At 33.9% G+C, this 27,218-nt stretch overlaps 1 protein-coding gene across 6 annotated transcripts in view; it reads right to left on the bottom strand.

Moving 5' to 3' along the window:
- The window catches only part of FGF14 (fibroblast growth factor 14), a 624,943-nt gene that overhangs the window by 147,899 nt on the left and 449,826 nt on the right, over nucleotides 1-27,218 (bottom strand). For 5 of the 6 annotated variants that reach the window (XM_081046459.1, XM_081046462.1, XM_081046463.1 and 2 more), the window contains 2 exons: nucleotides 9,488-9,598; nucleotides 2,922-3,025 (listed from right to left, as the gene is read on the bottom strand). In XM_081046459.1, the coding sequence (XP_080902585.1) occupies nucleotides 2,922-3,025; nucleotides 9,488-9,598 (215 nt within the window). The remainder of the gene's footprint in view (nucleotides 1-2,921; nucleotides 3,026-9,487; nucleotides 9,599-27,218) is intronic. The other variant, XM_081046461.1, reaches the window with a different exon arrangement.

Below are 27,218 nucleotides of genomic sequence, written 5' to 3'. Positions count from 1 at the left end.
ATTTTTATTTAACAGAATTTACTCTGAATAATCTGAGTATTTTATTGCCTACATTTTAAATCTATAGAGTCTCAATAAAATTGATCCCATGTTAGACACTAGTTTACACTGGATAGACATCAAGTTAATCATTTTAAAGTGGGCATAAGGTTAAAACAGATTCCTTCATTTCCCAGACTAAAATCTTTATTAACTTTTTCTTTAAACCTGAGCTTTACTGGAGTTCTCCTCTTAAAAAATTTACTCAACTTAGTTCAAAACCTCTAAGTTGGGTTAGCCATGATGAATATTAACCACCCAGTATTAATATCAAGCTTTTCCTGAATAAATATAATTTTCTACGATTTTTATTTTTTATTTGAGAATCTCCAAAAAAATAGATTGTTTAAAATTATACTTCTTAATAATTAAAATGAGTTTTTTCCCCAGGTAGCAATGCCCTGAAGGTTCTCATTATTTCATCATGTGTTTATAAGTTGTTATTAGAATAGGTGCTACACCGTCTTATGAAAAATGTCTGGCACATGAAAGCAATACTTTATAGTGAAACAGTTAAAAATATAAGCTATGAGTCAGAATAATAATGCTCAGATCCTGTCTTCTCTATCTCCTACTTGGGTGACTTTGCACAGATTCCTAAACTCTCTGTACATCAGTATCATCATTTTAACAGGATTTTCTCAATAGGTTGCTGAGAGGATTAAATGAGCTTATCTGTAAAGTGCTTAGAACAATGGTAAGTAGAGTGTACTATATAAATATAGCCATTATTATTCTAGAAGTAGAGCTATTATTATATAGTGTAATAATTGTTACATTGTGTTGTGCTATATTATTATTTTAGTAGGCTCTCAGTAACTAAATGTGGAATAAATGACTGAATATCGGAAAAAATACGTTTTACTGAAATATTTGAAGTTCAAATTATATTACGTTGAAATGAACAGAACACTCTAACTATGGAGTATTAGTAAAGAATGGAAATTGCATTTGATTTTTATCTAAGTCCGCTTCTGAGAAAATGGCTGAGGATACTAAAAGTCTGGCCTGGGCAGATGGGATCTCTAAGGGTAGGGCCTGGGCAAATAGAGTGCTTCTTACCACATAAAAGAATCAGAGACAGGAAGGCCAAGAGAAAACCAAGATCTGCAAATCAAAGAAACAAGCCACCAAAAGGGAGGCCCAGAAGCCAAGTAACTGGGGAGTTAGGGGGGTGAGAGCAGAAAAGAAGGGGTCATGTAATTTGCCTGAGGTTGTTACAAGGACAAATCCTGAGGTAGGTGCTGTTGCCCACAAATCTGAGTCCTGGGTGAGGAGGCCATATTTAAGATTCCAAGACTGGACAGGGCAGTTAGCACCTTCCTCATTTCTATTCCTGCTGCACTGTTTACATTACACTGAATATACCCAATACTTCTATTTCAGGCTAACACACATACTCAAGATGATATGTTTTATCTTTACAAAAATAGCATACATGTGCAACCTTATCACAAACAAATATAAAAACATAAAGCAAACTTTTAAATATCTCCTGACATTAACACATAAACCAGAACCCAACAATGTGATAAAATAATCAACAGAAACCAAGGACTGGAGGCTATGGCAGATATTGCATCTAATAATTTTTAGGTATCTCAAAGATTATTTGGGGGAAAGGAAAGAAACAAAAATAACAGTATAAATGTCAAATCAATAAAGTTGATTTGTATCTGAAATAAGGCATTTTTAGAAAATGATCTTTTATCTGAATAGGATTTTTCTTCAAGGGGAGGATAGGGAATTCTAGCTTGATCTTGCTTGAAATATGTTGAATATTCATCTTATGCAACAGAATGCAATTTGCATAATGTGGGGTCCAGGTCTGTGCGCAGTAAAAGCCTTCAGGGAACTCAGATGACGGTTCCAAAATAACAAGAGCACTTTCCAGCTCATCACGAAGGGAATCCACAGTCACATTTTATTTTCTTTGACAGGATTTCCCAGATTTATTGAAGAAAATAGATCAAATTGCATGGGAGGCCCAAGAGAATGTTTCTGTTTAAGTTGTGTGTGTGTGTGTGTGTGTGTGTGTGTGTGTGTGTGTGTGTAATGTATTTATGTTTATATGTAGCTTTTTTGACGAGGATATTTAACATTTAAAGAATGCATATGAGGATGACATGCAGACCCAAATAAGAACATTTTTCTTTAAGGCACCATGACTTTAACCTACCAATTTTTGCTCAAAGGATAGTAGAAAGAAGTACTTTCATCTAAGTTTCTATTGCTTGGAACTATGGCAGAAATCATTCTAAATGCATTATAATTATGAATACAGCACATGTGAATGTGAATTATTTGTAAACAGTAAATATTCCAGAAGATGTTATGTGGCTGGAAAAGCGCTCAACTTCTAATATATATTAACACAAAACAGAGACACTTGCTTAAAATTAAATGCAATACATATTTTGATATTAGAAGTCTTTTTGTAAAATAATTACAAAATTTGAACTCTTACTTTTAAAAAAACTATTCTCTTTTAAATGTTCTCTGTTTTAGAATTCACATTTTGTTTTTTTATAAAACAATCTTTTACAAGACCCTCTCTAAGACGAGTATATTTCTCAACAGAAATAAACAAGATTATACTAATGTCAACTCTCAAAATCGCTCAATTTTCTATGAACTTGGTCATTTTTAAAAATATGTAAATACACAATGAAAAGGTAATACGACTCTTCTGTGTGATTTGCTATTATTAACAAACTAACAAAAAATGAATAAACAGCTCCTACAACATTGCAGTAAAAATCAAATACTACAGCAAGATTGGCAGGGTCAATAGACAAAGAACTTTTTCATTTTTGTTGTTGCTGCTATTGTTATTTTGCAAACATCGAATGAAGAGTCAATATCTTTGGCACATTACTTACTGATGGGTAGAGGTAACCTTCTCCATTCATGGCTATGTACAACCCTGTCTTCACTCCCTGGATGGCAACAACACGCAGTCCCACTGGTATGAGGTTGAACAGTGCTGTGAAGATAAATATGGTGTCACAAATGGGCAGAAGGAAGCCAAGCACTGCTATCACTTCTCTCTCTCTCTTTTCTTTTGTTTAAGAAACATCATCTTTGCTATGATCTCCTGAGAAGTTCTAATTAAGTTTTCTTTCTCTTTATACTTACGAAGTTGCTGCTATGAGTAAAATTAGCACTTGATCTTAAGTTTGTAGATGTTCGTAGAGTCTGCATACTTGTATAGCATTCTAAAGAACTAGTGGAATAATGAACAGAATCAAGCTTGTAATCATGCTTCCAGTGTCAGTCTCTGATAACACTTGATGTCAAAAGTAATCAGCTGTGAAGATTCTCAAAGAGTAGAATTTAAAATGTCAAAGTTGACTGCTTATTCTGGTCTTCCACACAGAAGGTGTGCTTTATCATTGCAATGTAGGACAGGCCAGAGTTAAAAAGGTAATTCCAAAGCTAAATTACTCTTGTTGAACCAACATGATATGCCAGCGGAGCCCAGAAAAGATGTGCACCTGCTAATCTGCTAAATTTAGAAAGAACTAATCAAACTGAAGCCAATGCAAATTTTAGAGACACAATTTCCTTTACTAATATTTCCTAAAACTATGATTTAGAACTAAAATAACAGAGGGAGAAGTGCTCAATTTTACCCATGTAAGAAATAAAAACTCATTTATATTTTCTTGTTTCTTTCCTTATTGCCAAAAAATGTTCTTTATGTATTAATATTTTTCATACAGTGCAGATGTCAATGTCATAATTGATTTAAAAAAAAAAAAACTTTTAACATCCCTTTAACACATTTACATGCCAGTGCCACATTTAATTGTCTAGTGGACATTCTAGCATCATTCATAGTAATAACTGCTTGATTATTTGGGAGACTTTTTTTAGAGGTACATTTGTAAGAGAATTGTTAATTTTCCACAATAATCTGATTACCTGATTCCACAGGTAATCTACTCCCATCCAAATTCTTTTTAATTCACATCTAATTCTAAGCAATAGGAACAGGCTAGGACAGGCAATACAGCACAAAAATGATGAAGTAAATATGTAAATAAAATATCTTAGGTTTAGGATGTCAACTGTATTCCACAAAGGACAAATAATTTGAAAAATGTGGGCAAGTGTGGACTTCAGTCTATGGTCTATTCCAGGGGTGTCCAAACTATTTTCAACGTTTTTTACCAAGGGCCATATGCGGTAAAATACACAAACAGCCAGGCCACTCACTCAAGTTGAAGTACATATTGCCTCACCTGGTTTGTTTAAGTAAACTAAATATATTTTTGGAATTTGCTGCAGGCCAATTAACAATGGATTGCGGGCCGCAGTTGGCCCGCGGGCCGCAGTTTTGACACCCCTCGTTCAGTACATAACTAAAAATGAACTTTGTAAAGTTTGCCCTAATTGGTAGGCACACATTCTCTTTGACTAGGGTGGAGAAAATTATACACTCTCTTCTAAATACTACGTGTTACTGATCCCAAGACCTGAAGATGTCTGTGCTATACACGATGACAGGAAAATGTCAGGCTATCGCCATAGATAATTGTGCCCAGAAAAAATACACAGGGGCATATATGGCAGACAGATACTAGCTTCACAATGCAAACTAACACTGGATTCTGTAGGATTCTAGGGGCTTATGATAAATCCCTGTGAAAGAACAAGGCTCAGGTCTGCTTATTTCTATTATGTAATATTAAACATGAAGGGCGTGGGATACTCTTAGGTAGTTGTGTCATTGTAACTCTCAGCATTCCTTCTTTGTGAAAAAAGGCCATTGGCCAGTTTCACTCTCATCTAGAACACATGAGCTGTCCCATCTCCCTTCTATTTTGAAAGGATGGGCACCATAGGATAATTCCTGATTTACGTGCAAAAGTTTTTTTGGAAAAACATACTTGTATGCCTATCCATGCAAACTATTCTAACCTAACCTATATGAACCTAATTATTCTAACTTTTATACCCTCCTAATAGTATTTGTAGGTTCCATATATTTGGTATAGGCCAGATGATATAATTCTAGAAGGTAAGTGCATGAAGGACTCACCAAAATAAAGGGGTATGGAAAAGATAAAAATTACGGAAAATAGTCTAAAACGAACATACTAAACAATAATATACCGTTTTTTTCCCTCAGGATTTTGCTTGGGGCCTCAATTATAAATATGTTATTATCATTTACAGAATGATACTAGAAAGTAAATTCATATAATCACTATAATGTAGAAGACCATTCAGAGCTGACCATGATGGATCCATGGTGCTAATGAAAACCACAGATTCCAATATTAACCAAGACATCATTGTGTTTTTTCATTATTTTTGTATTTTATTGTGACAATAAAGCATTGTCACAAAGCTTAAGGAAGTAAGAACAATGAAGAAGTTCATGCTATTTTGTTTATTCTGTGGAAAACTCTAGTTTTCCATATAAAAGTGATTTTCAACCCTGGTGGCACTTTAAAACTAGCTGTAGTCATAAAATAGGATGGCCATGCCCAACCCAAGACCAATTAAATCAGAATCTCAGGAAGTGTGTTTAGGGCATAAGGGATTTTTTTTTTTAAAGCTCCTCAAATGATCCTAAAGTATAGATAGCCAAGGTGAGACCCACCATCCTAAGGCCTGTGGAATGATGGTCACTAAGAGTTACTGACAATTTTTACACATCAAAGTGCCAGGTTCAGAATTTATAAGGTGAGAGGGATTGGTTTGAGTGAGATTTTAACACTGCTGTAGTAACTACAGCATAGTAACTACATTGTATATTTCTATAGTCCATTCTGCTTGCAGTGTCATTAACTCTGGAACAATGGAGTTTAGCAGCACAGAAAAACCTCATGGCATCCCCAAAAGCAAACTGAGAGAAAGAAAACCAGTCCCTGATCAATACCATATTTCATGCTAATGCTGATGTTCTGTAGATAGAAAGGAAGCTCTAAGTATTTTAAAGAAGTACACCCCTGAAAATGAGTGTGGTCATGAAGTAACCCAGGTATTCATTTTATTTTGTAAAAGATCTTTCCAGGGCACACAGAAGCTAATGATAAGCTGTCAAATTGCTACCGTATCCTCTCTGTTAGGACCAATTATCCATCATCAACCATTTTCTTGATATTTTTCCTACCAGAGATTTCAAGATCTCATGCTGGAAACCCTGGGAGGATATTAGCATCAGGTTACCCTGCCTGGTGGCCTTTCTCTTCTACTCATCCAACAATTTGACAAATGAAGACTACTAGCAGGGCAGTTCTGACTTTACCTAGCTCTCAATAATCTCATATTTAGTAGTGGGATATATGGTGAACTCAAATCACAGAGAATTGAAGGTTTCAAGTCAGTTTTATCATTTTCCGGTGACAACAGAGAAAATTTTAGGTTATTTCCCCTTATTTCTTCTACTTATGGATGAGTCATCCTTGTTTTGTGTGTTCAGAGAATTATCAAAAATTGAAGCATGTTTGTGAATTACTACATCACACCCTTCCTTCCTCAAACCAAAAGGGCAGTGCTCTAATTAGGACCTGTTATGTCACCATCTCTAATGCTCGTCTGCACTTTTAAAGAATACTTCTCAGTGCTAACAATTTTCTTAAGATTCATAAGAGTACCATAATGAACCATAGGAAGGAAAATATCTTCAAATTCATCATTAATTTTCAATTAAAAAGGTGATAGTACACAATAGAAGAGTTAATCAGTAATTGCCACTGCTTTTATAAAGCTGCTATAATTCTGCCAAGTTTTATTAAATTTTATAGTTGTCAATTTTCATAGCCTTTTGAGGAGTGAATCTTTATCTCCCTGTTTTATTCTGTTCTGCTATGTCTTTGCAAATGTTGAAATGGTAACAAACCTAACTAGCTTAGAGTGCACATAAAATGCAATGTAACTTCTAAGAATAGAAGCTGTGGACCAGATCTTTGCATAGAATTTAAGTTCCTCTAGTGTGGGAACTATGATTGGTTCTATTTGCTTTTACACAGGGGTTCCTGCTCCTGCTTCGTTCTCAGAACTATTCCTCACCAGCATTTAGGGGGATTAGAGAGGATTGCGAGAGTTACCCAGAGATTCTTGTTCCCTCTACTGCACTTACACAAGAGGAGGAAAGAAGCCCCATAGATTTAGATAACAGAAGGTGAAGTATCTTTTAGTATCTCAGTTTTCCAGTTTAGTGGTTAATATTATTCAGATGACCAGATATAATGATATGTGTATGCATATAATGTCTACATCTGTACTTTCGCAATTTAGAAAATACTGTGCCACTTATTCAATCCTGAAGCAATACACTTTGAAAAGACAACATCTACTTGACCATTCTGAACTTGATATTGATACTCATCATTAAAAATAACCAACTTGTTTGGCATTATAAAAACCAAAGAAGAAGGTAGGAAAAAAACCCATAAAAATTTCATTTGAAGAAAATTACTTTTCCATGAAGTTATATTAAACAGCATTTCCATACAGCTATAGTTTGTTTCCTTTTATAAAAATTTTTGTCATAATAGATGACATCATCCTCTAGTCTGATAGATCAGTGTCATAGCTCTTACAACGATCAGAGTTATGAAAAACTAGTTCTCATTCTCCACTAGACTCTGGCTAAAGGAAATCAGAGAACATTGAAGACATCAGAACTTATGAATTTCTAAAGCTTGTGGCCCCTCAACTGTAAAACATAAGGAAAAAAGAACACCTTTTGTCAAAGAATGGACAAGGATATAAAGATAGGAGGAAAAACCATGAACAGATATATGCTTGAACAAATATTAACTTGAACGAGAAGAACCTGACATCTTTTATAGGTCAAAGATGGTCAACTACTGATAATTTTAAAACTTTCAACCTAATATTAAAAAGCCAACAGGTAAACAATGACATTGGTTTTATCATAAAAATGTCTCCTCTTTCTTCCCTGTATCTGAGTTGCTTCACCTTCTCGTTTCTTAAATCAAAAGAAGAAATAAAGCAAAAATAAACCAATAAACAACATAGGGAAAAGTTAAAAGTACGAAAGGACGATATAATAGACATAACAAGACAAAAAAGATTAGAATTTGTAACGGAGGAAAAAGTAGATAAATGAAGAAAAACTTTAAAGTTGAAAGAAAAATAAAAAGTGAAGCAATGCCCAAGTTTAAAAAATAAACACAATGGCTGGAAAAATATTGATATTTCACATACCTTGTTTCCCCCAAAAAAGACCTAGCTGGACCATCAGCTCTAATGCATCTTTTGGAGAAAAATTATCAGTCTTATAGTAAAATAAGACCGGGTCTTATATAACATAATATAACATAAGACCGGGTCTTACATTAATTTTTGCTCCAAAAGATGAATTAGAGCTGATTATCCAACTAGGTCTTATTTTCGGGGAAACAGGGTAGCAACACCAAATGCAAAAATAGTCTATTTCATATTATTAGTTGCCTTCAGAATCAGTGTTACTGAAAATTTGATTACTACTATTTAAAACAGGAAATGTCTATAATTTGGTTATATACATTCAAATACTCCCTTTTTTCATGGAATGTAATTCTATATATGAATAATAAATGATAAATGGATGAAAAGATGCATATCCATTCCTGATTCACTGGTAATATATGATTAAATATTTTTAATAAAATCAGGTTTTGCTTTTCACTAACTCTTCTGAGCAGTAGAAAGTGTGTCTATTTTAGAACTGATGTGTTAAATTAAAAGGAATCAGATGCCAGTATAAACAGAAAATGGGAAAGAAAAACACAGATGATTGAATAAGGAGGAATACCAGAATGAAAATACAAAGAAAAGATATATATATATATATATATATATATATATATATATATATGAACACAGATATTAACACAGTGGACGGTGTGTGGCTTTTTAATAAAAAACGTTATCACAGACCCAATTCTATAATGTTAGCACTGTATACAATGTATTTAGAAACAAAACCCTTCATGTCCTCTCTATAAAGATAGATATTATCTTCTCTTGTTGAATGCAAAAATTTGAAAAATTAAGTTTCTATTTGAAACAACTAATCCTAACAGCTCTTGAGTTTCCATAATTATCATCAGGAAGCTATAGGCCTGATAAAAATAATACTTCCAAAGTAAATATGTAATCAACTTTCATCTGAATGCTCTAGTGTACTTACTTAACTTTTATAATAAGCTTAAAAGTAACAATAATATGCTGGATATGAAAATTGTTTGACTACCACTGAAAATATTAACTTATAATTATCTTAAATAACAGGTTTCTTTTGTTGCTCTATTAATATTTTAATCCATGTGGTCCCAAGTAAAACTATAAATGGTCTAGTGTGCGACATTGTAAATATGAGCCAACATAACCAAATATTTGCAACTGTATTTTAAAAAACCATTTCAGTAGCAGCGTATCTTGTACCAACTGTGTTAACTGGTGGCCTGAGGTTGTCACTTACTAGAATTAGTGCTGTCATCCTTGGTTCCATCGAGAGCTCCATCGGGGTGCATTTGCAAGTAGTAGCCTTGCCTGCAATATAACCTGGTCACTATACCCTTGAGCTGGGGATCTGAAAGGCAAACATAGTTGTCATAAGCCTCACAATGTGTCACAATAGATTTTCTTTCTTCTTATCTGTCTTTTTTTTTCCTTTCTCTTTCAGAAATAAGAGGGCATTTTATAGAAGTAGCACGTTTTACTTTGTGTCTCTCAGATTTCCCTGTATTTATCAGACCTGGAGCATACTAATATAGAAGAAAATGCAGGCATAAGCTGTATTTGTTAGCTGCAGAAAATAGGTCATTTTGTAAAACTAATATGTGTGTATTTAAATTCTTAGTTAAAATGATTAAACTAATCTGTTTATTAGTTAAATCCTAAACTAATGAGTTTAATAGTCTAAACTAAGATCATTTAGGACTTTTGCAAACTTCTGGCTCAAACAAACCTTATTAAAGGCTTTTTAATGGTGCTTATTTTTTTTTCCTTAATTTAACAATCCCCAAACGTGAAAAACCTGTATTAAAAAAAAAATCATACTAGCATCGTGATACACTTTCTCAGAAAAAGTCCCAATATGGAGACTGTTTCCTTGATATCTTAAGGATCACTCTAACGTGCATGGAGGTATCTTGATTCTTATGCATGATCCATAGGAAAATGGGAAACATGACTTCTGAACTCAGGGTGAGGTCCAATAACAAACCTATGATGTGAGCTCAGCACTGTGGCCATCATCTCAACAAATCAGACAAATTAAATGATTGTCCTACTCAACTATGTAACTAAAAAAGAGAATAAAATTATATAATACAGATTTTGATTCTTGGCCAAAAAGGCTTGAAGTAGTGGACAATAGAAGTTTATTAAAACAAAAAGGGAAATTACATGGTAACAGATTTCTCATTTGATGATTCATTGAAAAGGTAACCACTCCACTGATTCAGTGCTTCACAGAGAGCCAGTTGTACCTTTGAAAATAAATATTTGCATGTGGCTTTTCAAAGGTCATCCCTGGTTCTTGCCTAGATTTGATGTAGGATGTCATAATGCTCACCATGGCAACTGCACATCCACAATTGCTGAATGGGACATGCAAATGCAATCATGCTGTCAAAACAGTAGGATATTATGGAATGATGAAACCTAGCATCTTGTAATCTACAGAAAAATGTGGACTTGAAGCCAGGTGAACACAAAAAACACAGATGCAAAAATGTAAACAAACAAACAAAAAGTTGTTCAAAATCACAATATCCTTTGCCTTTTGTTCAGTCCTCAATAATTTTTATAAAAATGCCAGTATCTGCTTCTATGTATATCTGGTATAACTAATAATTTGAAAAATGATTCCATGGTACACAGATTTTCTTAAAAAATAGTATAAAATTGAAGAAAACCCAGAAAATAATGCATGAACACCACAGCATCACATCCGTAGAAGTAAACATTAGAATATAGATGCTTTTGGAAGATAGGATTTTAAAAAGAAACATCTAAGTGATTATTAGGATGGTGTTACATATATTACTTATTCTGTAGTATATAACTTTAAAAATCACATAATTCTAAGAGTTGCATTAGGGAAAATAATTATTCTTGCACCTCAGCCTGCCCATCACTCAGTAAAACTTGACTGGGCAATTGGCCCTCTAAGTAGTGAGGACTTCTTTTCTTAGTTTTGCTGCATCAGATTTTTGCTCCTCACAGAAAATAAGTAGCACAGAAAAAAATAGAACAAAAGTAAAAAGGCGGGGGCAGGAGACCGATTCATAATTGCCATAAAAACATATAGAGAACTTTAGACATTGACAATGTTTCTGCAAAAACTTTATGATCTGAATCACTTATTTTAATCAAGTATTTTAGTTACTATATCTTCTGGACTTAAATTAACTAGGTCAGGAAAGACAGTAAGAAGATACATAACCTCCCCCCGCGCCCCGCAAGCTCCCTCACACTTATACAAAGAGAGCCCTTCTTTTTTTGTTTTTTTCTATTATCCAAAGAAAAATCCCAAGAGATAACAAGTATAGATGACAGTGTGGAGAAAAGGGAAACCTCATGCATAATTGGTGGGAATATAAATTGGTGCAGCCACTGTGAAAAACAGTATGGAGGTTCCTAAAAAAATTAAAAATTGAACTACCATATGACCAACAATTCCATTTCTGGAAGAAATTTATCTGAAGGAAATGAAATCATTATCTCAAAGAGATATCTACACCCCCATACTCATACAAGATAGGCAAACAATCTAAGTGTCCAACAAAAAGCTAATGAATAAAGAAAATATGGTGTGTGTGTGTGTGTGTGTGTGTGTGTGTGTGTGTGTGTGTGTTCAGCCTTGAAACAGAAGGAAATCCTGCCATTTATGACAACAGGGATGAACCTGGAGGACGTTCTGCTAAGGGGAGCCCTTCCTGATCATACCACATTTCTGATAAGGAAATATAAGTAAAATATGAAATTGTGTTTTTGAGCTCTCATTTAGTTTCAAGGAAATAAAACCAAACTGGTTATCCAGTTCTACATTATTTGGTATTTTCTTTTTAGAAACCATAATAATATCAATTGTGTTCTTCCCATGTGCCCGGAACTGTCCTAAGTACAGAACAGGACGAACCCATTGGATCCTCACCACAATTTATTAGGAAGCCCATTTTGAATATGAGAAAATGGAGACAAAGGGCAATTACATAATTTGACAAAGAGCACGTAACTATTAATTTCAAAGCTGGAGATTAACATGATCCTGCTCACTTAAGTACTACGTTATGTGGCTTCTATAAATTAAACAATTGAAATAAACCATTTAAAAACCTAAAATAAAACGCAAACACACCTGTTTTTGTTTTGTTGTTTGAAACTAAGATTTTAAAGATCAACCACATCTGTGTCTAACACAAATTCTGCATACTTGGACTTAATCTGTGATATAAAGCAATAACATAAAGGTAGAAAGAATCAACATTTTTATAATCTCTTCTAAGATCCACCCACTTTGCCACTGGCTACATTTCCAATCAATCTCTACCCATGAAACCCTCACCCAAATTGCAAATTTAATATTGTAAGTTTAAACTTCCTCCAGTATCATTTTCACTTAAAATTTCCCATCTCCATTAACTCTAGCCAAAAGGCTTTTCTACCAGACTTAACTACTTATGTTAACAGTGTGTCAGTCAGTCCACTAAGATCAACACCATGCTTGCCTTTTTTATGCCATTTAATGAGTTCTCTGGTTCCTACAGATACTGTCTTCACAATCTCCCTCCTTCTTTTCCCTTTTTCTATTTGCACTGCCAGCAGCAGTTCAGCCCCAGGGCCTCCCCTAGGTGGTATTCCCACCCGCAGTGTGCCTGTTCCAATCCATCAGATCTAGAAATACGTAGCAACTCTTCACTGCTGGCTGAATTACTCACACACCCTGCAGCAACTGGGCCCCATTTTACCTACCTGGCCTTGTTTTCTACTGCTTCCACGCCACCCCCACACTGTCCAGCCTGGATCACTGTGGGCTGCCTAGAAATATTCCATAATCTCCCACATTCATCCTGTTCCCTTAACCTTACCTATCTGAAATATGCCCACCTGCACGAAGATGCCTGCCCCCTTGCACATCTGTGCATGCACAATCAAATACACATATCTTTGAAAAGTTAACTCCTTTTCCTCCTTCCCAAGTTCATGTCCATGAACAACTCCTCTAGGGCTCTTTCCTGACACCTCGACAAGGTCAGATTCCTCCTTTGAATGCTTTTATGGCAGCATTCTTCATAGGCAAAGGTGTAACTTATTTGTTTAACATCAAAATTACTTCATTTAAAAATATTTTTAAAACATAAGATACAGAAAACCTACATTGATGTACTCTCCACTGAGATAAAACAGATGTTAATATTTGTTTATAATACATGGTTTTAATGACACATTTATTCGTGCTATTACACAAATAAATGTAATATTTATTTGATGTCTATCTCCAAACTGGACCATAAGTTTCATGAAGAAAATTGAATTGTTGATATTGCTTATATTACATTTCCAAGGTCTAGATACATAGGAGCTGTGCAATACATATTTCTTGGAAAAATACTAACAAGGGTGTAATTTATCCAGTAATTTCATATGTTGCTGAGGGGAGTAAAAACTGGAACAACATGAAAACCAAGATGGTGATCATAGTAAAGCCTTAAAAATGTCCACAATTTTTGACCAAGTAGTTGTACTTTTGCGACTTCTTATTTAAAAATGCATCCTCAGTGCTAAAAAGTTTTGTGTAATAACACACATATATATAACATAAGCATGCCTGTGTAAAAAATACTATCCATAGGTAAAAATACATGGGAGACAAGATACTAAAATGTTAAATATGACTGTATTTTAATAACAGAATGTTTAATTTTCAACATTTTGTTATTTACACATTTCCTATAATGATGGCATGCTAATTTATAATGAAAATGCAGAAAAAATAATAAAAGTCTATTAATGCATTTTGACAAGAAATCAGTAAATATATCATTTCATACATACTTGCAAATAATATTGTTATAACTGGTTGCCCCAAATTTTGAAAGATTTCATGTATTTGTTTCTTTTTGTGTACAGTCACAATCCATGAAACCTTCACTATGATACTTTATTATTTATAAAATTGGCCAATATGAAATATGGCCATTTACAGCTTAAGGTATTCTTTCAAATAACTAAAACAAAAGGAAAAAAAAAATTCCCCAAAGTACCAAAAGCATGCAACCAAATAATCATAGCGAAAACAAAACAAGACAGAACAAAATGAAACAATTTTACTAAGAAAGAAACCATATGCAGTCAGGTAAAGCAAAATTATAACTAAGCTTCTAGATCTATTGTGTATAGGAGAAAATTTCACACAAATGCCAGAATGAACAGAGCCCAGAAGGGGCAGTTACGATAAAAGCACCGGGCTCCAAAGCAGTAGTTTCCAAAGTGGGTGCCTCTCCTCTAACAGGAGTGCAAGGCGCAAATGCCTTGCATTGTGTGAAGACCCAGTATTAGAACTTCCCATTTCTTTATTATCTCCAAAAATAGGAAAGGAGCTAAGCTTTGCTAATATTTAACAGGAATGGGCATTGGATTCTTCAGGGTCACATGTCACATTGGCTTCGTAAAGTACCTGAGGAAGGTTGGGGCATCTTGTATTTCTGAGTGGCTGACACAGTGACCCTAGCTCTCAGTCACTGTTCTCAATGAGTGCTTTGCCATGTGGTGAAGTTCATGTGTTCCTGCTTAAGTAGACATATAAGTTATCTTATGCAGTTTAACTAAAGTTAGGGGAAAAAATATCCCAGAGATATTAGAGATGACTGGGAAAAAGAAAAACTAACGAATATATGCTAGCTTGTATGTAAGATATCTTCTGCATGGATTATGTGGTTAAAAACTAGTAGACAAATAAGTAACAAAACAATAATATTCAGATTTAACATGAAGTCAGCCAAAAGAGTATGAAAATGTTATGAAAACTTGAAATACATCGACCATGATAAAAATGGAACATCACCTTAAATGAATACTTTGCCTGGAGATATAATACAGTGAAAATATTATGTGTGGGAATCAAACTTATATTAAGGTACATGCTCACTTTTTTAATTAAACTGATGGGATAAGAAAGTTTTGGGACATTCTTCTGATGAATGTTAAGTATAAGCCCTACAAGAACAAGGATTCTTCTGTATTCAACATACAGATATATCCCAAACTTCTACAACTTGGACAGTTAATAATTGAAGAGAGAACATCTGGAATCCCACACCTTATATTTGAGTTAGCCACGTACAAATGCAAAATATTTTTCAATTCACTGAAAAGTATTTTCTTTATTCTCTTTCAAAACACTTATATATCTACTCTGATTAACGAAATAAGAAAATTTAGTCCGTCTTAATTTTCTTTTCTGTTTTGTCTTTTAGTTTCTATTTCTTGTATCTGCACATTTTATTAAAAATGTTTAAGGATACTCCTTGTGTGAAATCTCTGATACGAATTAAAATAGAAAAAATGAAAGCTAATGTGCATGAATATCAAGTAAAAAAAGATGTTTCATGATATATTAGCCTCAACACTCAGAGCTGAAAGAAATGCAAATCAGTTCAACTGCTTTCTGAAAAGGGGGGGTGGGGGAGAATATACACAACATTTTTAATTAAAACATTCACTCTTTCAGAAGTGGGTTCATTTAAATCAATCACTGTCAAAAATTGATTTCATCTAATGTACAAACTGACAAAAGAGAAATCAGGGTAACCCATAGAATAATGTATACAATTTAAATAATTATTTTAACTGAAAAATGTACAATATGGCACGTGTTTTTTATATACCAAATATATAAATGTATACACATCACACATACTATGCTTATTTTCATATAAATCTCAGTACTAATTGGCTATTAATGTAGGTTCTTATATGTTATTTCTCTATTACCTATGGAAAAATATCACTTTTTTACAGGATATAAAGCGGCTTTTGGGATATACATTTTGTGCGTGTGTGTGGTAGATCTAATTAGATTTTGGCACTTCTAGTAGCAGAAAATAGTATTGTGAATAATTTACCAAAAGCCATACATTATTATATAATTCAATCATAAAAATAAATTAGGCCCATGAACACTTCCAAGGGCTGAGAAAAAAATTAAAAGAAAGAAAAGAGTGGGTTGGAATACTAAGGAAATGGTAACTACAACTAAAGGTATGTGAAAATTTCCTATATCTTTTTTTTTTCTTGTTAATACCTTAGGATGGCATTCAGTTTCTTCCAGGAATTGACCCCATGCTACTTCAAGAGCCCCATCTGTCTATAGGGCTCTTAGAAACTTAGTTTAACCATTTCAAAGTGGTTGCCCAACCCACCACCTCAATCTAATATTATAATATCCGATATTCATGTCTGTTAAATTTTAACTGCTAATTCTACAGCCTAGAATAGCCTCTCCACCTTCACCTGCCAGAATCCAATGCCTTAGACACTAAGGATAGAATCTTTAGACTCTTGCACCAAAACAATAAACAAACAAATGAACAGATAAACAGTCCTTTCCCTCAAGTAGCTTGTTGTCTATTGATGGGAGAAGGGGAGCACCTGTAAGATAGCTTCATGCCAATTAATCATTTGTTAAATTATTGCATTTGCACATCTTTCTGCACTGCAAATACATTATAAATGTCTTCACAATTTGCATCACATATTATTCAAAATAGACTATCACTAAGCTTCGCACAGAACAGATGCTCAACAAATATTTAAACAAATTCATTTTCTTTTGGTTTTTAAAAGAATCTATATATAAGCTCTAAATGGCATTCAAGGTAAAACATATATATATATATATATATATATATATATATATATATATATATATATATATATATATATATCTTATTTAAGAATTGGAGGAGCAGAGCATGCTTGAGGTGACAATAAAGGTGGAGTTTGAAATGGTAATACTGGTAATTTTTTACTTTTTACCATCTATTTTAGTCAAAAAAGATTACCTATAGGTAAAGTATATTAAGAAAACCAATAGAGGGTAAATGTCTTCTTGGGGAAAATATTTGCAATCTCAAAAAAGAAGATAGGCAGTAAAGATCCTGCATGAAATTTGACACTAAGCTCCAAAAAGCAGGCATACCTACGCCTGGTATCTCAGGATTCCTAGTACAGGATTGAACTCTCACTAGTTTTTTGTATGTATTCAGGGTCTACAAGCTCCATAAGGAAGCAAATCTCTGAAACTCAATTAGAAAAGCACCCCTTCCTAATACCACTTTCCAAAGAGGTTTTCTAATTGCAACTGTCTAACATATTAAAGATACTCTAGAGCTCTTTAGCCCCAACATAATCCAGAATTGGACAACAAAATGGCCAAAAGGTTGGACCTATTGTACTTCCTTATTTATTTATCACTCACAAAGATGAGTAATTGTATCAGAAAACATTGTGTGCTTTGGTCCACTAACTTACTCCATCTAAATTTTAATGAAATATTTTAAAAATTAAAAGTGTTAATTACATGACTGCAAAAGATAATATACAAAATTATTGTGAATATTTAAGTAAGAAAAGTATGTGTTCTTCAGTGACAATATTCAAGATCCAAGTTAATCCATTATTATTATTACATTTAGAGAAAACTTGCTTGATAATATATTGTGCCAGGGATTCCTAACTTGTGAATGACTTTATTTGCTCCTTGCCAGAACACATAAGTGCATATGCAAAGAAGTGGTATGCTCTGTCTCATTCAGTGAGCTGATGTGTCACTCTGCCAGGCATCTGCAGCACTTACAAATATTAGCACATTATCCATGTTCAAATTTCTCATTAACATGTCAATGACATCAAATATTAACAGAAACAATATTATTTTTGGAGACATTTTATATTTTCGTTGTATTAGCATAAATATTAGGAAGAACTATGCTGCCAGCTGACAAAAAGTATAATATTTCCTAGATTGCTAAGCAAATAGCTAAGCATTTTACTTAAGTTTTCAAAGGCTATTGTCATACAAAGAGTGGAATCTGAGATACTTTATTGTAATTGAACTGTAGACGCATATTTTGGTATTTGTTCTCCTAATGCCATTTTCAGATAAGACTCAAAGGAGTGTTCAAAATCTTAGCAATGTATTTAGGATAAGTACAAATAACTAAATATGTTAAATTGCCAGAATATTCCATCCTATTCAGCCAGTCTTTAAATGTTTAATAACAACCTTCTTTCTATTTTCTCATTACAGTTTTTTTTTGGTTTGTTTGTTGTTTTAAGAAAACACTATAGCAATAATTGCTGCAGATCTCCTTTGGAATAACTGTGCCATCTTGAAACACAAGTTCTATGTTTAACTCATAATACCTTGTCACAATACAGAAACACACACACACACACACACACACACACACACATACACACATAAGTAACAAATAGCAAAGAACAAAGTAAAAAAGTTTTTGTCATATAAGTGGCCAAAATTACACTCTTTAATTTTAATAGACAATCCTTGCTCTTCTTACTACTCAACACAAAAGTTATTTTATACTTATTATAGTACATAATATAATTGCATATTATAAATATTAATCATGCTTCTTACTATGTTCTTCATAAAGGTTGAGATTAATCAAACGTAACTTAATTGCTTGAAGAACAAAGGGCCAAAAGTATTGCTAACATTTGCTAATATTTTGTAGTCACATACAACCATAATGAACAAATTTCAATGCTGGAAATATGACTGAAAAGGAATGTGAATGTTATGAGTCATATGCTATAATCTGAAAGAGCTTAATAATTATGTAAATTTTCTTTAAAAGCCTAAATGACTTCTATTTCTGACAATGACAGAGTAATAGAGACCAGAGGGCCCTCTCACATGAAACAATAAAAGAAGTGACAAATTTAATTTTGCAGGACACTGGGCATCAGGAAATGAAGGGCAGATGTCTCTGAGACACGGGAAAGAAATGAGGTGAGCCCTACTATTCCCTGAGTTTAAACCTTGAGAGAGATTCCAGGGCATGGTAAAGGGAGGAAACCCCAGTGGACCACTAAATTGAGGAGATAGAGCTGCGAGTCCCTGGAGACCGAGGTAAACAGTGTACAGAGTACTGAAGAAGAGAGCGCTGTAGAGACAGAGAACTTCCAACGTCTGCAGAGGGTTTCCTCGAGTATTTAGCTGCATACTGATCAGCAATTGTATGTGAGGAAACCACCCCAGGCTAGGGAAAACCATCTGAAAGGATTAGATGTTAGAGATGGCACTACCTCAAACACACACAGGATTTAAAAGAGTACCTGTTCCCACTAGTAAGAATGAAAAAAAACCCATAAATCATGGGGCATGGAACAGAGTAAAAATAAGGGTCTTGCCTCATAGTGGCGGATAATTAACCGTAGTCTGAGCATTGCTTCAGTCTCACCTAACAAATTCTAAAAGAAGAACTGAAAAGAGTACATATACTATTTCCAAGTAAGTTAAAATGCATCTCAGAATAAGCTCAAGAATATTTATAGGAATATAAAAATACTGAGAACCAAAAAAGAACAATTCAAAATATTTTGAATCCAATAAAAAATTACCAGGCATGAAAAGAAGCAGGGAGATGTTACTTATAACAAGAGGAAGAATCAATAAGTCAAGACTGACCTTAACTGACTCAGATGTTAAAATATTAGACAAGGACAAGCAAACAATCATAATAACTATATCCCCTGCATTCAAAAAGTTAAGTACAGACATAGAAGATATAAAGAGGGCCCCAAATCATTTTCTATAGATGAAAACTACAACTTGTGAAATGAAAAACAAAGACACTGGATGTGATTGATTGCTGATTAGGATTGCAGAAATGTAAGAGGTAAAGCTGAAGACAGCGATAAAAATAGTTCCAAATGAAACCCACAGAGAAAAGATAATTTTAAAAAATTAACAGAATTTTTAAAAAAATAAATGAGCTGTGGGATAATTTCAAGTGACTGGATATATGTTTGACTGGAGTCTCCAGAAGAGAGTTATCAAGTGGACAAGAAAAGAAAAAAAATTTTGAAAAAATAATGGCTGAAAATTTTCAAATCCATGAACACTATAAAACCAAAGATACAAATAGTTTAACAGACTCCAAATACTGGAAACATGAAAAAAACTATGCCAAGATACATCACATTGAAAGTACTCAAAACTAGTAATAAAGAGACAATCTCACCCCACCCACCTCCCAGAGCAGGAAAAATACATTACATACAGAGGAACAAAGACAAAAAAAGAGCAGATATCTCATTTGTAATAATTGAAGCAAAAAAACAATGACACAAAATCTATAATGTACTGAAAGAAAAAAGTGATATCCTAAAATTCTAAAACAATGAATATGTCCATAAGTAAAATTAAGATGTTTTCTGACATGCAGAAGTAGAGTGTATCATCAGAGGACCTTCACTACAAGAAATGTTGAAGGAAGTCCTTCAGGGATGGAGAAAATGGTATCAAATAGAAGAAATATGAATCTAAACAGAGCACTGGTGATGGTAAAAACAAAGGTCAATAGACATATAATTTTCTTGTTATTTGTATATCTTGAAAAGATAATTGACTGTTTAAAAAATAATAACTATGTAATGTAGGGTTCATAAAATGTGTAAAAGTAAACTTTTTGACAGCAATAATATAAATAATAGGAGGGGAGAAACAGAATACTATATGTACTCAAATATATACAATATATGCTATTAGAAAGTCCCCACACTTGTTTGATATTTGGGGGACACCATCTTGAAATTCTTAATAATTTTTCAATAGGCCCTGCATTTTCAGTTTGCCTGTGTTCCTGTCCTGTTCTAAATATGACACCAAATGCAGGATGCATTTAAGAAAAAAATAGGTAAATTGAACTTCATAAAAATGTAAAACTTCCCTTCAAAAGAGCCTGTTAAGAAACTACAAAGATAACTCACAGACTAAGTGAAAATACTTGCAAATTTTATATCTGATTAAAGGCTTGTATCCACTAATATCTAAAGATTTAAAACTCAATAACAAGAAAGCAAACATTGCAATATAACAATGGGAAAAACCAGAGCACTTTATCAGAGAATACTTATGGATGAGAAAGTTCATAAAAACATCAAAATCACTAATCATTAGGAAATAAAATTTAAAACCATAATTGTATATATAGTTACACATATTAGATTAAAATTAGAAAGAATATCCTACCCATTGTTGTCAAGAATGTGGATAAACTGGAACTCAAATAAACTAATGGCAGAAATAAAAAATGTTCTAAGTACTTTGGAAATGTTTGGGATTGTTACAATGTTCAGCATAAACCTGCCAACATAATCCAACCATTCCACTCCCAGATATTTACTCAATAGAAATAAAAACACGTCTATACAAAACTATGTACAAGAATGTTCATAGCAGCCTTATTTGTAATAGCCCAAGATTCAAATATCCATTCAACAGATGAGTGGATAAACAAACTGTATATATCCATATGATAAAATATTACTCAGTAAAGGGGGGGAGAGGGAAAGAGAGAGAGAGAGAGAGAGAAAGAGAGAGAGAGAGAGAGAGAGAGAGAGAGAGAGAGAGAGAGAGAGGGAGGGAACTATTGACAGATGCAGCAAATGGAGGAATTCCAAAATAATTATGCTGAATAAACATACCTACTGTATGTTCCCATGCATATAATATTCTATAAAATTTTAACAAATATATAATGACAAAACAAGATCTGTGACCGTAGATTGATAAAGGGACAGGGAGAGGCAAGATGTTAGGAGTGCAAACAGGCATAAGGAAACTTTTGCGGTGATAAACATATTCACAATCTTAAGTATGATGATGGTTTCTTATATCAAAACTTGTAAAATTATACACTTTAAATCTGTTCACATTATTTCATGATAATTATATCTTAGTACAGCTATTAAAATAACAAAATATAAGTAACATAAGGATAGGAAACAATAAATGATGCAAACAATAGTCAGTCAATATTAATAAAGGAAAAAATATATTTGAGGGCAGAGAATCTTACGGATAAAGAGGGATCATTTCATAATGACAAAGTCAACTCACTCATACGTAACAATCCTGGATGTTTGTGCATCTACTGACAGAGTTTCATGTACATGAAACAAAAACTGATGGAACTTTAGGGAAAAATAGAAAAATCTAAAATTATAGTCAGATATTTCAACTCTCTTCTTAAAAATGTTACATACAAAACAAATAGAAAATCAGTAAGTATATAGAAAAAGATCTAAGGCTTGGACTATTATATGTTAAATTTAACATACTCAGTTAAATCACTACAAAGTATGATTCACTTCTCCTTTCAGAAACTAGAAATGGGATTCCCTAAATGTGAGGAATCTGAAAAATAACTACTAGTTGACTCATTTCAGAGGATTTTCACAGCCAGTCAATCCTATAGCAGGCCATATTAATATGCTCTCCAGCTGTTACTACATTATCTGAAATTGAGGATTAGCATGACAGAAAGTATGATGTTAAAGAATCAAGGGCATCTGTTGAAATTAAAGTGCATTATTGTTTAATAAAATCCAGTATCAAAGCCTCTTCCATGAAAGTTATACTGTAATCAGGATTAACCATGAAAACAAGAATTACAGTAGATGTGTAGTTGTATTAGCTTTCTTAACAGAAATTGTAGAGCAGTAAACTGGTAACTTTGCATGAAGAAAAAAGTTGAAAAAAATTGAAAAAAATTTTAGCACACATTTGTTTTAGGGTCAAGAAGCATTTCCCTAGATGTATTATGTCCGGAACATAACAATACAGCAGGTGAATTTAAGAAAACAACTGCATGTAACAATGCATTTGCCAGAATTGAAGCTCATGTATTTGAGAAATAGTATTTTTCAGAACAAGTATAAAACCCATTTTGCCTGTTCACTTCTACAACTGCACAGAGACCTCCACCCCACAGGCAAAACTGGCTGTGTAAATAGTTGGAAGTGGTACTGACAAATATTTTAAGACTACTTCCATTTAAAGAGGGTACAATATCTGAGGACTGTTCCCTTCTAAGTTTCTTTGTCAGACATTTGTCTTTCACCTGCTTCTAGGAGAAGACAAGTGGGATAAACTCTTCTGTTAGCCAATGCTACTCCCTCCAGAATGTCCAGAGGAGCAGGGGAAGGAGCAGGAAGAAGAAGGCATTCAAGGATATCTATTTGTCACTGTCAACATGGACACTTCCAACTAGAGAGGAAAAACATTTAAGCCAGAGATTAAGGAAAGAAAAAAACAAAAACTCTTGGAAATCAATATGCAACTTCCATAAAGGATGTAAAATTTAGTTTCGAATTTAGAGTTCAGTTGGGAAAATACATACATACATACATATATACATATGTATGTATTCCAAGCCTTCTGTATATTTTATCACCAGGAAGTGTTGCCTCTCTACTGTTTTTATTTATTAAGGCTTAAAACAAATGGCAATTCATAACAATTTCCTCAAAAAAATCCTTAATGTCACATCAAACACAAAAGTTCTACAATATAGCTATAGAAATAGATCGTTTCACATTGGAAAAGAGAAAAAAAAATCTTCCTGTGTTCGGTTTAAGAGTATTTTCAAAAACCAAGATATTTAACCTGCTTACTTAGTTTGTATTTTTTGAACATCTACTTCGTTAGGAGCTGAGAGAGATTTATAGCCAAATCAGATTGCTGCCCATTATTCCCAGCACCAGTAAACCAACAATATGATGTGGGTCCTAAAACAACAAGGCCACGTAAACAGAGAGGTAACATCAATGATAACAATAGTAAGAATCACAACTATATGTGGAATCTAAAGAACAGAATAAATGGGCAAACAAAACAGAAATAGACTCATAGATACAGAGAATAATCTGATGGTTGCTAGATGGAAGGGAAGTTGGGGGTTGGGGAAGAAAGTGAAGGGATTAGAAAGTACAAATTGGTAGTTACAAAATAGTCATAGGGATGTGAAGTGCAGTATAGGGAATATAATCAATGATGTAAAAATTATGTAGGGTATCAAATGGGTACTGGAGTTATTGGAGAAATCAGTTTATTGATTATATAAATGCCTCACTACGGCACTGTACACCTGAAACTAACATAAAATAATATGGAATGTCATATATATTCATATAATATATGTCATATATTTTATACACACACACACACACACACACACACACAGGTTGTATAGTACAGCATAGGAAATATATTCAGTGGTATTGTAATAGCTATGTATGATGTCAGAGGGGTAGTAGAGTTGGGAAGGTTATCACTTTGTGAGGGGTGTAAATGTCTAATTACGATGTTTTGTAGCCCTGAAATTAATTTAAAAAAAAGAATAACAACTATCACTTCTTAAGCATATACTTTGGACCAGAACCCACTCTAAGTTCTTTATCTATATTAACTCATTTAATCCTATAGAAACATGTTTTTGCAGTAAGTGGCATTATTATCCTCCCTTTACACATGACAAAATTGTGGCACAGAATAGTATGTGACTTACCCAAGGTAACACAAAAAGGAAATGATGGAACTGGTATTGAAGCCCTTGGAGTCTGGCCTCTCAACCTGTCCACATACCATTCAGCCAGGCTCCGGTTGAGAACCCCAGTGTACTCAGATCAGGTAGAGGTCGTAATGACTCACTAAAAATGCACAATGAGGGGACACTGACAGATTAGAAGAGAGCGATTCACACAGTGGGCTCTGGCAAAATTAGACAATGCTTAATTGGAAGAAGGTAGAATTTGTTTTCCAATACTTGTGGGGCTGTCATGAAAACAGAGAGTAAAAGTATTTAATTTTACTTTGGAATACAGAAATAGAACAAATAGAGTGATGCCACAATTGAATATAAATACAGGCAGTGATTGTTATCTTTTTGTTCACTACTATATTCCAGGTGTCTAGAACAGCGCTTCTCATAGACTAAGCCCTCAATACATAAATGATTATGAATAAATGAATTACTAAGAACAGGAAAATTTCCAGTGAAAGGAAAAACCGACTCTAACACAAAATAATGGGTTTCCTGACACTGAAAATGTTCAAGAAGAGGTTGGCTGGTTATCTATTAAGAGAACTAGGGAAAGAATTGCTGATTTTTTGCTCTAATTTCAGGTTTGCTCTGAAAATGCAAAACAAATATGAGAAAAAGCCAGCTTTATAAATAATGTGAAAGTGCAGTACCATTTCAAAAGACCTGGTTTAGGACCATTCCTCTCCCCTCACATGGTGAAGGCTGCCAAGCAGGGCCCCTTTCCTCTCCCTATGGGTTGGGCCAGGAAGTGAGGAAGAGTGGGCCCAGAACTGAGGGAACAGGGAGGAGAAAAAGAAACTATTTTTTACTAAGTTGTTAAAGAAAAACAGACAGATCTTGCTTACTAGGGCAAAGGTTGCGAAAGAGGAAATCTATAGCAATTCAAAGATTGCGAGGTTTTCATACTTCATAAAGCAAACTCTGTGGAGTGGAACTGTAGACAAATCAGGCATATTTTAAAAGGAGAAAATTTTCAGTGTATTATATATTCAGTTTTCATTTTTTGGTATTTCAATATTCTTTAAATTTTACTTTAACTCTTTTTCACAAATACAGTTACATAGTCATAGTGTGCTAATTTAATAAGCAGTCTCACTGTTTGGACATGTGTTCTGAGTGCAGAGTGGGTGGGAGGAAGAGAAGTACGGGAGTGGATTGAAAATCAGATTCTCCTTCCACCCTGCCACACCTCTTCAGAATGTACACTTCTGTCCTAAATCTTGATTTCCTTTGCTATAATTGGAATTGTGGTTTGTGGCTTTGGCATCTGATGCACACTTTTAATTTCAAAAAAGAAAAAGAAAAAGGAACATTCTGGGAAAGGCACTACACAGAGAGCACATTTGGTCACACTCCTTTAGAAATGGCAAAGAGAACTGCTTCTTCCTTATTCCCAAGGGTTCTAAACTCTCAATCCACGCTCTAGCTTTGTTCAGCATTGGACGTTTTTTCTTACCCCAAAGTCTTTCTGACCTGTAACTGAGATGGTACTGAAAATAAATCACAGTGTCCTAGAGAAAAACCACAGATACCAGAGTCTCCTGGCGGCACAAAGGAGGACAAGATCTAGAAGGTTTACAGTCACACCTCAGTGAGCCTGATTTCAAAGGGCAAGAGAATGGCAAGAGAAAAATGAAAAGCAAAACTTTAAAACGCTACATTCAGAAACACTGCCTAACTATGTGCATGTCCATGTCTGTCCTTCTCTTTAATAATATAATTCGGCAGGTAATAGAAATTCCAGTATTTTTACCAATTTAAAAATTCCAGTTCAATCCTTCAACACATGTGTATAATATGAATTAAAAACTTCTTTTAATCCCACATCTGTACAAAAGACAGGGTTAAGACCCATATCTACCAGGAAGTTTAAGGTGTTTTCTTCCTTGAGGAATTTATAACTTCCTGTGGACTTTAAGTTGGATTAGATAGAAAAAAGATCAACAATAATAAAACACTTAAATATTCATTTGTAGAACACCACTGGCCAAAAAAGATGGCCATCAATTTATAACCAACTGAAAAATGCATAGTATAGACATACATGCACAGGAAGAGCTGGTTATTCTAATGCAGGTGGTTAATGGAAGGCTTTGGAGAAAAAGTGAGATGTGAGACAAGTTAAGAGATGGTCAGGATGTGGTTGATGGAATGAGGCAGTATTTTCCAGGTAAGGGAAAGGTCCTCATGGGGGAAATAGTTTCTGAAGACATTCTGACTGACATGATGGGTTAGAGGGTTTTGGGATAATGGTAGGTAAGGCTGAAGGCAGTCTGCAGGTGCCTCTGGGCGTACGTGAAACTCAAGCTAAGCAATTGACAAATTAAGCAGTGGAGTGCTAGGAAGCATGTTTTCTCTGTTTTTTTTTCCTTAATTGAGAAGTGATGTGATATTGTGGCATTTTAGAGAACACTATAACTATAAACTATTACTCAACACAAAATGAACACTAGGTAAAATAAATTTAAAATTTTAACCTAAGAAATTCATCTGATTGTGTTCTTAAATTTCGAAATCCAAAATTCTAAGCTTTGCTGTAGATAATGTGTGTGTGTGTGTGTGTGT

The sequence above is a fragment of the Rhinolophus hipposideros genome (assembly GCF_964194185.1).
Source record: "Rhinolophus hipposideros genome assembly, chromosome: 4".
NCBI classification, from domain to species: domain Eukaryota; kingdom Metazoa; phylum Chordata; class Mammalia; order Chiroptera; family Rhinolophidae; genus Rhinolophus; species Rhinolophus hipposideros.
The sequence above is the reverse complement of the archived record's forward strand: the minus strand, read 5'-3'. Positions and strand labels throughout refer to the sequence as shown.